Source organism: Anneissia japonica, unplaced genomic scaffold, assembly GCF_011630105.1.
Source record: "Anneissia japonica isolate Jap-2015-1 unplaced genomic scaffold, ASM1163010v1 scaffold1201_len176657_cov207, whole genome shotgun sequence".
In the NCBI taxonomy this organism is placed as follows: domain Eukaryota; kingdom Metazoa; phylum Echinodermata; class Crinoidea; order Comatulida; family Comatulidae; genus Anneissia; species Anneissia japonica.
The window spans coordinates 129,385-142,827 of NW_022694568.1; the positions used below are offsets into that span (position 1 = coordinate 129,385).

At 32.7% G+C, this 13,443-nt stretch overlaps 1 protein-coding gene across 4 annotated transcripts in view; it reads left to right on the forward strand.

Moving 5' to 3' along the window:
• Window positions 1-13,443, forward strand: part of LOC117101080 (coiled-coil domain-containing protein 50-like) — a 65,341-nt gene that overhangs the window by 23,302 nt on the left and 28,596 nt on the right. For all 4 annotated transcript variants that reach the window (XM_033240947.1, XM_033240946.1, XM_033240948.1 and 1 more), the window contains exons 3-4: window positions 6,093-6,231; window positions 9,086-9,188. In XM_033240947.1, coding sequence (XP_033096838.1) covers window positions 6,093-6,231; window positions 9,086-9,188 — 242 coding nt within the window. The remainder of the gene's footprint in view (window positions 1-6,092; window positions 6,232-9,085; window positions 9,189-13,443) is intronic.

The window sequence follows — 13,443 nt, forward strand, 5'->3', positions numbered from 1 at the left end:
TGGACCAGTCAATTGTGTGTCACATTCCAGACCTAGTCTGTAATTGAAATTGTTGCTATTGATGCAGATAGGCCTGCAAAATTGATTTCAAGAACATTTTGTTGTTAAGTACAGTACAATGTTTTTTGTATCTTCCCCACTCTCGTCTCATATTTTATAATTTGAAGCTAATACAGTATGAATTAGAATTTTGTGTACAGTAAATAAATGTAACTTGTTCTTCCCTATTTTTTACATTGGTATAAACTAACTATAAATCCATATATTTAATATTTTGATAATAGAGTGTGTTAATTGCAGTGATATACATTGTAATACCTGACTGCTTCAATGTTGCTTTATTCTGTGTACAGTAAAACAATTTTATATTAACTGTGAGAAAATACACTTGTAATAAATTATTTGCCATGTACAAGGATGATAAATTGTGTTTCAAAATATTTATTTAGTAACACCAGTAGTCTTGAATTTACTGTATGTACAACAATAATCTATAACCAAGTTAAGCACCAAAAATATGGATGTTGAATATCATCATGAAAGAAGAAATCTTGGCTATGGTAAATAATACAAGACAATCAGACATGATAAATAAAGCAGTGCAGTTAAAATTGCCTAAGACGACGAATAATATACAGTACTCTAATAATTTCTAAGTCGATCGTTGAATTTTCCATTACCGTATGTGCAAGTCAAATTTTAAGGTCAAACAATTTCTCAATGGCATTTTGGATAGGCAAGTTCAACTATATATTTCAAAATGGTGTACAACAAAAAAATTGAAGCTTTCTCTTCAAATACCAAATTGATCAGCATGCAGACAGACATACGCATAATCCAGGCATTAAAAAATACAGTAAGCAGATTCATAGAATAACTTTACACAAGACTGTACAAAGCCATACATTAAAATAGTTGATCCTGTATATATATTGAGCGACATTTTAATACTGTATTATCAACTTCGCACATTACATATTTCAAAATTAATCCTCAGAATTTGTTTTATAATTCTGGGTCACATTTGCTTCAAAAGGATTACTATTGAATGGGATTACACTGTTTTAGAAGAAGAAAGTAGAGCACTTCATAATACCATTTACTAATATTAAAGATATTTTGCAAGTAAAACAGGTACAGTAATAACTGATACTGTACAGTATTTATTTATTTATTATAAATTTGGCATGCAATATAAACCAGATGCGTAAAAAAAAGTGTGTGGCATTTCAGTATATCTTCAGAGAAAAAATCACTAGATAAATCATTTTAATTCAATTCTTTTGAAATATTTTGGCCTCAACCAATTGCTGCAGAGCTCTGAGCATCGCCACCTTCTGCTAACCATGGCTTAGACATGTCCACACAGATGAAACTGTTAGCATCAAATCCATTCGAGCCTGTCATTTGCTCCTATTGAGGAATAAATATACAGTAGTTACAATAATGCATTTTTAAAAATCAAAAATTTTATCAAACATTGGCATTTGCTGCTTTATCAATCACATACCATACTGAGATACTGTATGTACTAATCTGAAAAGACATTCATCAATTGACAATATTTTCAGTTAAACAAAACTTGTTTTTTTAATTACTTGATTGAAGCCTTCCTGTCTCCTAGTGTGTAATGTATTATTGTTGTTTCTTAATAAAACTGCCAATATATTTGTTTCATGATGATATACTGTAGTGTTATAGCACATCACCTTTTACAGTGCAGTTTTTAGACATTTAGGCCTAGCCTAGACAGTTTTTCATAAGATGAGGCCTATATAGTATAATATTAGTAAGCCTAGGGGCCTAGGTCTATATATGAAAAAAAAATTCACTGGGAAAATGTGACGAAGTCGCCATGGCATGACAAGTCTAGGCTAGGATAATAGTAGAAACCTACTAACGTTACCGTCAGCTGGATAAGGCTGCGTGCGAACTCACCTGCGGGACTGGAGCAGTGTCCCGGACTGAGTGCACTACTGCTGCTGGGTAGACACTGACTGTGTTAATCCTAGGCTTAGGCCTAATTATAAACAAACAAGTCATGGCATAACAAGCCATGGCATGACAAGTCTAGGCTAGGATAGTAGTAGAAACCTACTAACGTTACCGTCAGCTGGATAAGGCTGCGTGCGAACTCACCTGCGGGACTGGAGCAGTGTCCCGGACTGAGTGCACTACTGCTGCTGGGTAGACACTGACTGTGTTAATCCTAAGCATAGGCCTAATTATAAACAAACAAGTCATCGGACTGATATACGTTTATTAATTCAATAGAATTAACGCTCTCTCTATTACTGTGTACGTAAACGATCACAAAAACTCACGACTTCACACTACTATTGTCTAGGCTAGTTGCTCAATCATCCTCGGGATGATGATTCTTCAATCAGCTGCTCGCCAAAATTGACAGACTGCTCATGAATAATAATGAGTTGGTTAGAAAATGCTACCAAGCTACTGAAAAAAGTGATCAGCCTTGTTTTCACCTTTTTTTCCTGTCTCATCATATCATGTTTTGTTTCTATAATTATTGTTACATCTCAACATTTTGAATTTTTTGAGTATTTTTCCCAAACTCAGGAAAGGTTAAATAAGCAATATATGGCCACTTGTCTAATCCCCGCACTTCCCCTATAACTGTAGGTGGTAACTTTTATTGTTTTTCTCGTAAATACAAAAGGAATTTAATCTTCCATTTGCAAGTGCTAATAACAAAATTAATTATGAATACAAATCATTCACCTTTTTATTGAAGTTTTATTAATTTTGTATTTTATATTCATTTTTTCTTTCATGTTTATGGATAATTAGGAGCCTTTTAGCTACAAGGACTTTTGTACACGCTCTCAATACAATCATGCTTTTTTGAGAGGAAAAAAAATAACATCAAATTATTGTGATAGTAATACATACTAATTCCTGATAGTGACATGATGTTGAAATGTTGAATCCCGACACGATGGCGTGCATTTCTATTCTTGGAGTATTTATTATACTATCTTATCCGAGAATAATCAGTGGACCTTTCGGTTTTTTCAAATTATTATCTATTATACTGTAGGCAAATCTGATTTTGGCAGCCATAAATAGTGTTTCCATATTTATTGATTTCCACAATAATACTTAAATTCCAAATGAGTAACTTCACTTCTTCAATTATTAGTTGATATTTTATTTTAATAGTTCAGGGGTATTATTCAGGTAATGTTGATAGGAGACGGGCTGTACGCATAGACATAAAGACTGCAAAGCAGTTAGCATTAGAGGCAGCAATAGAAGCCTATGCAGAAGAACATGAATGGAGTCATTCCATACCAACTCAACCAGGGCCAACCGTCTTGGATTTTGCTGAAATTTTAAACAAATATACTTTTGGGGTATTATGAAAAATCCTAAAGTTTCATTGAAAAATTCCCAAGCATTCCAAAGTTTTGGTGATTAAAAATATATAATCATTAGTTTGTCATTAAAAGTTCAATTTTATTTATTCAATTTTAACTGGTGGCCATAACCTAAAGTTTGTATAAACTTATTTTGGCCTCCATCCGCACATTTATTTAGTTAATATCTAATTTACAGTATATATGTATGTATATGTATGTGTATATGTATGTGTATATGTATATATATATATGTATGTATATGTATGTGTGTATTGTATGTATATGTATATATATATACATTTTTTTTTCTTATCTACTTTTGTAATGTTAGTTAAGTTTGAATACATTGTACTATTTATGTTGTGTGTGGAGAAACCATTAAAAACAAAACAACAAACGGAAATTTTAAATTTTGAAGACACACCCTTGAAACTTGAAAGGCAATATTTTCATTTCTGGACAACTAGAAAGCTGAAAATTGCTACTCTGGTTCAGTATTGACCATACTTTCTGATTCTGGCATTAGAATCAAGCTCTGAATAGGCATTAAGAAGTTATGAGCATCTCAAAATCAGTTTTATTTGGGTAAAATTAATTATTTTATGATTTTTACCTTAGGTTGTATGGTCAACTTCTGGCTGAGACCAAATGTTTTAATGGCGATTAGTTATTTGGGATATAACTATCACAGATTTAAGACAATTCAAAAATGGCCGCAGCTCAATAATTGACTCCCGTACCCTAAACTTGAGGGGTCAAATATCTACGTAGAGAGTTAACAATGGAAATTCAACTTACACAACTGAAAGATATGTTTTTTGGCCATATATGGTAGAATTATTTTTATCTCAACTCAACCCTTTTAATATAAACTCCCAATGCAAAAATGGTGTATTTTCTATGTTGGCAACTTCCGGTTTCAACCCCCAACCCCCATGTATATCCTAAACTACAGTTTAATTTGACAAGAAATGCTTGTGTGATCATTGGAGACAGAACTTTGAATAAAATTGATTACTATCAGAGTTCAAAATGTTCATAAAAAATTGAGAAAGATCTAGTTATTTAAGCATTGCAAAATTCTAATAAATAATAATAATTAAAAAAAAATCACTATGAATTATTTCCAGGGTTAAATTTCACTGTTCCCTGATTATAAAACCTCACGATTCTAATCACTAACGCAGATTCAATCTTAAACTCGGTAAACTTTATTTGACATATTTATTTATATATTTTATGTATTTATTTATTTATTTATTTTGGTGTAAAAACAGACTGATATAAATCCAAGAGGGCAACCCAGTGAGCTTACAAGCAAATACAATAAACTTTTAAGCCAGAAACATAAAAGAAATGAATAAAATATACGCTAAATAAGATAAGCCAACATTAAATATGTTAATAGCAATAGTAAATCGTTATCATAGTATTACTATTAGTATTAAATATACATATGACAACCTTTAACTTTACATGCAAGTAAATAATTTGGTAATTTCTTTAGTGTCTGGTGGAGATATTCTGTAAAAAATGCACTTGTCCCTGCATTTCTGGTGCATCAATATGTACAGTAAATGACATGTTTGAAAAGGAACCTGACATCTGGGATGGCTCCACACAAAGGGGCTGACTATAGTCTTGATTATGGTCCTGGTATGGTTCACAGGGAGAATTTTTTATGGCTTAGTAAGGCCCAGGACCCTGGGATTGGAAGGCAAGCATCTTAACCACCAAGCTATTCAACTCCACTGCAGCTTTGCGATTTGCTTTCAGTGGCAAGATCAATCTACTACAGAAGTAAGGCCCAAAATGTGCTTTCAGACCACAATATTATAAAGGCACACATAGCCAAACCCATAACAACCTGGTTCTTCCAATGTATAATATTGGACAGGGAAAAGAACTTTTTTATATTGATCATCCAATAGCTGGAATGAACTACCACACAAATTAAAAATTAATTTTGAAGAGATGTCAACTTTTTCATTCCAAAATCATTAAAAATAATATTTTAAAATTTTATTTTATTTGATTCTTTGTTTTATTTCTTCTGTATATTTTTCTCGTCACTGTACTATAGTACTGAAACTGCCTACAGTATAAAGAAAGATTAAATAAGTCAATAAAATATTAGGAATTGCAGATCAAAAAAACATTATTTGGATAGGCAATTTTCCCCCCTCCCCAAAGATAGGCAACATATTTCCTAGGCTGTAGCCCATCCTCAGTTATCTCACCATCAGCGACTATCTCACCATCACTAGACTGTTCAGCCCTTGATATCAGCAGAAATTTGCAATGGAATAAAGCAATGGTGAGGCTGATTCAGAGCTTGATTCTGATGCCAGAATAAGAGAGTATGGGCAAAACTGAGCCAGAGTAGCAATTTTCAGCTTTCTAGTATGTCCAAAAATGAAATTTCTTTTCAAAAACACTAACAAGATATCACTGCTCTTCGCGAGTCTAAAAAGTACCGTAACTTCGGAACGCTTGGGAATTTTTCAATGAATCTTTGGGACTTAATACCCCTCAAAGTGTACTTGATTAAATTTTCAGCAAAATCCAAGATGAACACTGTGGAAACTTTCTGGAAATTAGTTGAGTTGGTATGGAATGACCCAAGGTCAAACAGTAATAATAATAATAATAATAATAATAATAATAATTTCACTTGTTTAATTATTAGTGTATATTTTATTTCAATAGTTCAAGGGCATTATTCAGGTAATATTGATAGGAGACGGACTGTACGCAAAGACATCAAGACTGCAAAGCAGTTAGCATCAGAGGCGGCCATAGAAACCTATGCAGAAGAACATGAATATGTCCAACGGTTAAAGTCTATGTAAGTTTTAACACACGCTTCCTATTCACATAACATAAGATAAGAAATTTTATTGGTCCATCATAACATGTTGGAAGTCCATTTGGTGTATAATAAACTTACAATGTACAAATATAATTGTCAGAAGTAAAAATTTGAAAAGAATAGCACCAGATTCTCATAAAATTGGGATAATCAACAGAGCATTGTTCACTTTACAATCTACAATTACTTACTATTATCATTATCATGGGGTAAAATATGTGAAAGAATTATATATTCTGGAATATTAACAAACCAGAATTTATATTCTGGTTTATTTATTCACATTAAAAAGTCATACATAAAATTATGCATTTGCAGCAAGAATTGAGAGCAAGTTGTTAAAAATGCATTGACTTAAAAATATACTGTATAATTAAATTGATGAATGAAATATTTACATATTAAGAATTGAATTACATTAATAAAAAAAAAAATAACAAAAATATTTAATAAGACATTGCAAAACAGAGTGCAAGATTAATATAAACAACAAACAACAATATAATTACACTCTAAAACTTATTTGGTACTTTGATTAATAATTCTAATGGATAGTGTTACGATTGGGTTGAGATATCTGTTTATTAATTATTTCCTTTACTTCCACAATGACTAAATTACTGTCCATTTATTAAATTAAACTCTATATTGAAGTTGTTGAAGGTAGATAGATAACTTTTATTGTCCCTCTCATAAATTAGAGAAATAAGGAATTTCATCTATATTGAAGTTAACTGTCGGTAGATGGGTAACTTTTATTGTCTTTCTCATAAATTATAGAAATAAGGAAATTCATCTTCTCCATTATCTTATATATTGTAATATTTGTGGTAAACAATATGTTTGAGAAATGAAAATATGAGAATAACACAACATAGGTCAGGTATCAAAACATATAACCAGTAGTCAAAAATTTTAATCAGCTGGTCTTTTAATTGCAAATTTTAAATGTTATTGCAATAGACCATAATGCCAATTGGAGTGACAAAGATCTTAAGGGGAAAAAAAATCACTTGATACTTTGACTTAAACCCGCTACACCTTTTGGCCTATTCCATAATGCCAATTGGAGTGACAAAAATCCCTTACAGCTTTTACTTTTTAAACATTACCTCCATGTTTAAACCTACCACAGCTTTTTGGCTATTTCATAATGCCAATTGGAGTGACAAAAATCACTGGGAACTTTTCTTAAACCTACCATCCTCTTGGGCTATTCCATAATGCCAAGTGGAATGACAAAAGTCACTGGGAACTTTTATTTAAACCCACCACACCCTATAGATATGTCACTTATATTTTGCTTATTACAGAATCACAATATGAAATTTGTTTACAAGATAATAGAAAAGTATCATAGAAAATTAAAATTTCAACATTTTGTATCAAGAAACACTGGGTAAAAGTGATACGATTTTCATGTTAATTTTGGCAAAAACTTTATACACAATCATATATATAATGTGGTTGCTCTTAAACTATTAGCACCATAAAAGTTAAAGCTCTTCACATAATAATTAATATGCTTCAACATGTTTGTTAGCTTTTGGCTACAAAAAAATTATGATAGTGGTTTCTCCAAAAATCTAATTTTTCTACCTCAATACAAAGATGTCATTAACAACATTTTACAAATTTCATAAAACTTTTGAGCTTTTAGTTTGAGGTTTAGTTTTGGGTCATTTTCTACATTGTTAAAACTTGCTTCGTTTTGGAGAAAACAATTATGCTTGCTTACCATGGAAATATCTCTTTTTTCTTATTCACCTAAAGTGTATCAAAACATGAATAAATACCAAAGTTACTCCATGGTCATTTTTCGGAAGATGAAATTCAAACAAAAAGCGCCACCACAGAAAGTCGCTACTAAGTATATTATGGAATTTAGATGGTACCTCATCAACTTTTTTTATATACTTACTCAATAGATGTTTTCAAAAGGAAGAATGTTTGTTAAGTCTTTACAAATTCATTAAATACTGTATAAAACGTGATCTATAAATGTTATTAAAAGACAAACACCCATCTGGAATAAAAAAAGAAATGTGGTGGGGTCAAATCAAACTCTTATCACAGTTAATGAGAGCCATTCATTTTCAATTGAATATATATTGATGACGATCAGTAAATACTTGTTAATAATGCATTCTATCGAAATATAATCCTTTTATTCCAGGAATATCGGATGATATCTACCTTTTTTCTTCCGGAAATAAGCAAATGGCATAAATGGCTGGCCACGTGAAAAGAAGTTTTTGTTCAACTATACTATGACTTTATTTTCTTTTCTCTTTTGTGACTGCAAGTGTGAAATGTTCAATACATGTAACTAACAAGACTCTCCATGACCACACCAGCTCCAACCGACAACACTCAAACGTTACAGATAGATAGAAATCTTTCTTTAATACTAATAATCAGTTTATATTGTTCTTCCTTAAGGTCTAGTTAACAGTCAAAAATAAAATAAAATATGAAATAATACTTAAACTAATTATTATTAAAAAAAAAGCAAAAGGAAACAGTTTTAAATGAAATCAAACTTTTGAAAGAATGAAAACTTAAAAAGAATTTAATGAATTGCATGTATCTGAGGGAAGATTGTTCCAAAGGTTAACTGAGCGGTGAATGATTTTTCCCCAAATTTGATGTCATTTTCAAGTAGGCTATTGCATCATTGATGCTCTCATTTATTATTTTAATAATTTTCTATTATTTATGCTTTTTTCTGAGTTCGGTTTTACAAAATATAATTTTCATATTAACTTTGCTTGTAGTTTCATAAAAGAATGTAAAATATACAATTAAAAATATTGTTTATGTGATTTAGTGAAGAGCAAGACAAAGAAACAGCCAGAGAGATGTACAGAGAAATGTTAGAGGAAGAAAAACGAAAACTCAACAACATGAAGGCTGTACATGAAACAGACCAGGTACTTATTATCTTTCACAGTTTGCATTTTTCAAGAGTCGATATATAAAAGGAGAGAAGCTGAATGAAACTGACCGAATAATTATTACCATTTACTAGTGAGTATTTTAAGAGGAGATGAAGGCTGTACATGAAACAGACCAGGTAATTATTACTATTTACAAGTGAGTATTTCATAGTTACCAACCATCTCGCATCGTGTAGGATGGTCCTGCATTTCAAAGGGATTTTGAGAGAAACGTGCATTTTGAAGAAATACATGCATGATCATAAATTTGTCACGCGATCAGCAGAGGTCTATGCGTTGTAACGAATTATCACAAATTCAGGGGAAAATGTAGAAACTTGCGATTACTTAATTCACAGACGCGTTACTAAAAATTAATCAGTATGTCTATTTATTTTTTGTTTAAGTAATGAAATGTTTCTATTTCAGCCGCCCCAAAAAATCATGGTCAAGTTGTTAAAAAGCACATAAAACCACCCTGTTTTGCTAGTTAGCCCCCCCCCCCCTTAACTGATCATTGAGTCCCCCCACTTCAAGACCTTTCATCTCTTGATCCACCACTGATTATTACCTTTCTAAATACAAAAGTCAATATAATGAGTTTCCAGCTAACTTGAAAAGCAACATCTTTGTGATGACCATCTATTTATTTACGGCTTTTTTCTAATAACATAATTTATACAAAGGTGTCAAATGCTTACATCTAGCACCTGAACTATCTGGAGTTGAATCTACAAAGGTACTATATCAAGAATGTTTTATAATCCGATAGTGAACATACAGTAAGTATTAACAGTACAGTACTAGCATATAAAGTAATTGCATAGGTTATTTTTAGTGTTGAATCCAAAATGATGCCATCTCATAGATACATACATCTTGCGTTAAAAAAAATTATAAACTTTTATAAATCTACAATAATGTCATCTTATGGCTGCATACATTTTGCATTAGAACCAGTTGGTGTTAAATCCACGAGGATACCATCTTATGGCTGCATAAATTTTTCATTAGAAGCAGTTGGTGGTAAATCCACAATGATACCATCTTATGGCTGCATACCTTTGCATTAGAACCATTTGCTGTGAAACCCACAATGATACCATCTTATGGCTGCATACATTTGCATTAGAACCATTTGCTGTGAAACCCACAATGATGCCATCTTATGGCTGCATACATTTTGCATTAGAACCATTCGGTGTGAAACCCATAATGATACCATCATTCAAGTATTGCACATATTATATGTTAAGTTTATTTTAACAGTACTATCCATTGTGCAAACTAATTCAGAAGGAGTTCTTTCTATTGAGAACTTAATTTATAATATTTCTTTGAGTCGCTTTAGTAGAGCAGCTAAGGAGAATGATAATGCACTTTTGGCAGAAAGCATGAAACTTCCCACAGTGGTACTATAACACCTAAGGATCATTAAATAAAGGACATAATAATTCATCGTGTAGCATAGCCCTCAACGAATGTAGTCCTGTAAATAAATGAATAAAAAAATTGTGTAATAAAATGCCTCTGGCGGGACTCGAACCTGCGAGCCTCATAACCATTAGACCACGGAGGCTTCATGGTTGAACAGATTCAAATACCACCAGATACACTCCATTACACAATAGATACGGCTAGAAACAAATAGTTGCATATAATATAAAACAAGATAGCCGTTAACACTGTTAAATTATATATATTATTATGTCCTTTGATGAATTATATATAATTTAACAGTGTTAATGGCTATCTTGATTTATATCATATATATATATACAAAATATGATTGCCAAGATCAGCGACGTATAGAACTCAATGCCTTAACGTCGCTAAAATTTCCCCTTGGCGGCAGTATTTTTGCCTTAAGGTATTATTTCTAACCCCACTCTAAAACAGCAAACGGCCATATAATGCAAAACAATTTAAAATTAAAATTAAAACGGAACGGTAGAGAAAATCTGATCAGAATGACAAAATAAACTAAGCATCCACTGGAAGGAATCCCAATATCTGTAGACGGTCCGTTTCGGCCTTCCAGGCCTCATCAGTGCAGCTTGGGTACAGACCCAAACGAAACGTTCGACCAGCTTAGGTAGGGCCCAAACAAGTCCCACGACCACTAATGATTACAGAGCCAAACCAAGGCAATATATATATACACACAGCCCAGGTGTGAATGCAAATAGTGGAATACAATCTATGCGGCTCAGTTCCAATATTTTGTCATTCTTAACACGTCCTACGAAATTCTTACGAGACAGCACTAGTCCGTGAATTTGTGAACAAGATCGGAGATCTAAAGTGCAATCTCTACTGTGCAACAATCGCGGCGCTGGATCTCAATTGAGATTCTTTAATTAGTAAAATCACTTTATTTGCCAAAACATTAAATTAAATCAGTATAAAAATAGCCTCAATAATAAAGTATATAGGCCTATAACACAAAAATGGCAAAGAAAGGAGCAAAACAGAAACCCTAGATCTTGCCTTTAAAATAGGGCAAGCAAGGGAAATAAAGACAAAACATAGACAGGTTACAGGACGAGAACAAGAGACAGGAGGACAAACACAAGAATCAGCAGAGAAAAATCACAAGTTAAGATAGGGAGGGACGATCCATGTGGGTTCATCTCTGGCGTAAAAAAATGCTGAAGGAGGAGACAATAGAAAGTTTAGAAATATTGTTTTGGAAGGTTTTGAATGAAACTGGTTTATTGAGGTGTTTATGGAGTCTCTTTAGGCGAGATATATTATCGGCAGAGATGAACCCACGAGATCCGACTTCAAAAGCAATGAGTTCGACCGTATAACCAGATTCAATCAATACAACCATTGGTCCCTCTCATGAAGGCTTTCTGAACATTTGTATTGATGATGCAGTTTGAAGCCATGAATTCTTCAAGACGATGGGTGATAATAAGATGAAGTATTTTACCAGTTGTTGATGGCAGTGCGATCATATGAAAATTCTTGGGATCATCGCTCGAATCCTTTTTGTGGATAAGGATGATGTTAGAATCCATCCATGAGGAAACTGGGATGCCTGTAGCAAGAATTTTGTTGAAAAGTGTGGCCAGAAAATGGTGCGTAGATGGTAAGTTCTTGATCACACCATAAGGAATGTTATCTGGACCAGGAGCACTGTTTGAGTTTTTGTTTTTTAAAATGTTCTTGATATCTCGTGGTTTAATTGGATCCGTATTAAAAGGTAACACATTATCAGAATGTTTCCATAGAGGTGGGAACCAATTAAGGTCTTCATAGTTGATATGCGTTGGGGAAGAATATCTATTGCTGAAATATAAATCAGCTATAGCTTTGTTGAAAGATGGATGCTTTGTTGGCGCATATAATGTGTCGTTTAGTAGACGTTTGCTAAAGCTCCAGAAATTATTTTTAAAGATTTTTTCTTTGTGTGTTGTTGATCTCTTAAGCTTTTCTTTATCATTGTTCTTTTTCAGGAAGTCATAAGCTCTCAATGCAGAAAAGAAATCTGCTTTAGCCTTAGCAGATGCATTCTTGCGAAAAGGCTTGTCTTTGCAGTTTATTTTTTATTTTCCGTGCTTCTACAAGGGTTCTCGGATCTCTATGATAACAATTAGTCTTAGGTCTTTCTTCCTTTACAAATTCAGGGTGATCACGAATCCAAAATTGTAATAAAAGAAAGACCAACTTCTTGTGGTAAAATTTCATCTGAAGAGAGAGCATGGTGAAGTGGCACGGCAAGTTGACTATTATAGGAATTCCAGGTACCCTTACTAAGATATGGCACAACAAAACGTACAAACAGTGCAATGCTACAGGCAGTTGCTTGGACAGCCGCTAACGGCACAGGCATGTCGATGTTATTGTTTAATGGTACACTTACGTAAGTTAATGACAGGAAAAAGGTGAGCAAAAGCATTGAATAAAGGAAGGAATGCAACGTGAGAAGCCAAAGGCGAAGGCCTAGAAAATTCTCTGCTGAAACACAATTCTGTTAAAAAAAAATATCTGTGACAAACAGAACAGTACACAACGAAAGACGAAGGTGTTATCGGTAGGTTGTTAGGTGTTATACGGTGGAAGGAAACGTTGAAATCAAGAAATTTCTCAGTAGCGTTATAGCACATTCCCACGCTCCGTTCACCACTGTCAATGATATTTAAAGTTTGAAAGGCAAATGGGAAAAACCCATAAAACAGCAAACGGCCATATAATGCAAAAACAATTTAAAATTAAAATTAATTATATATATATATATATA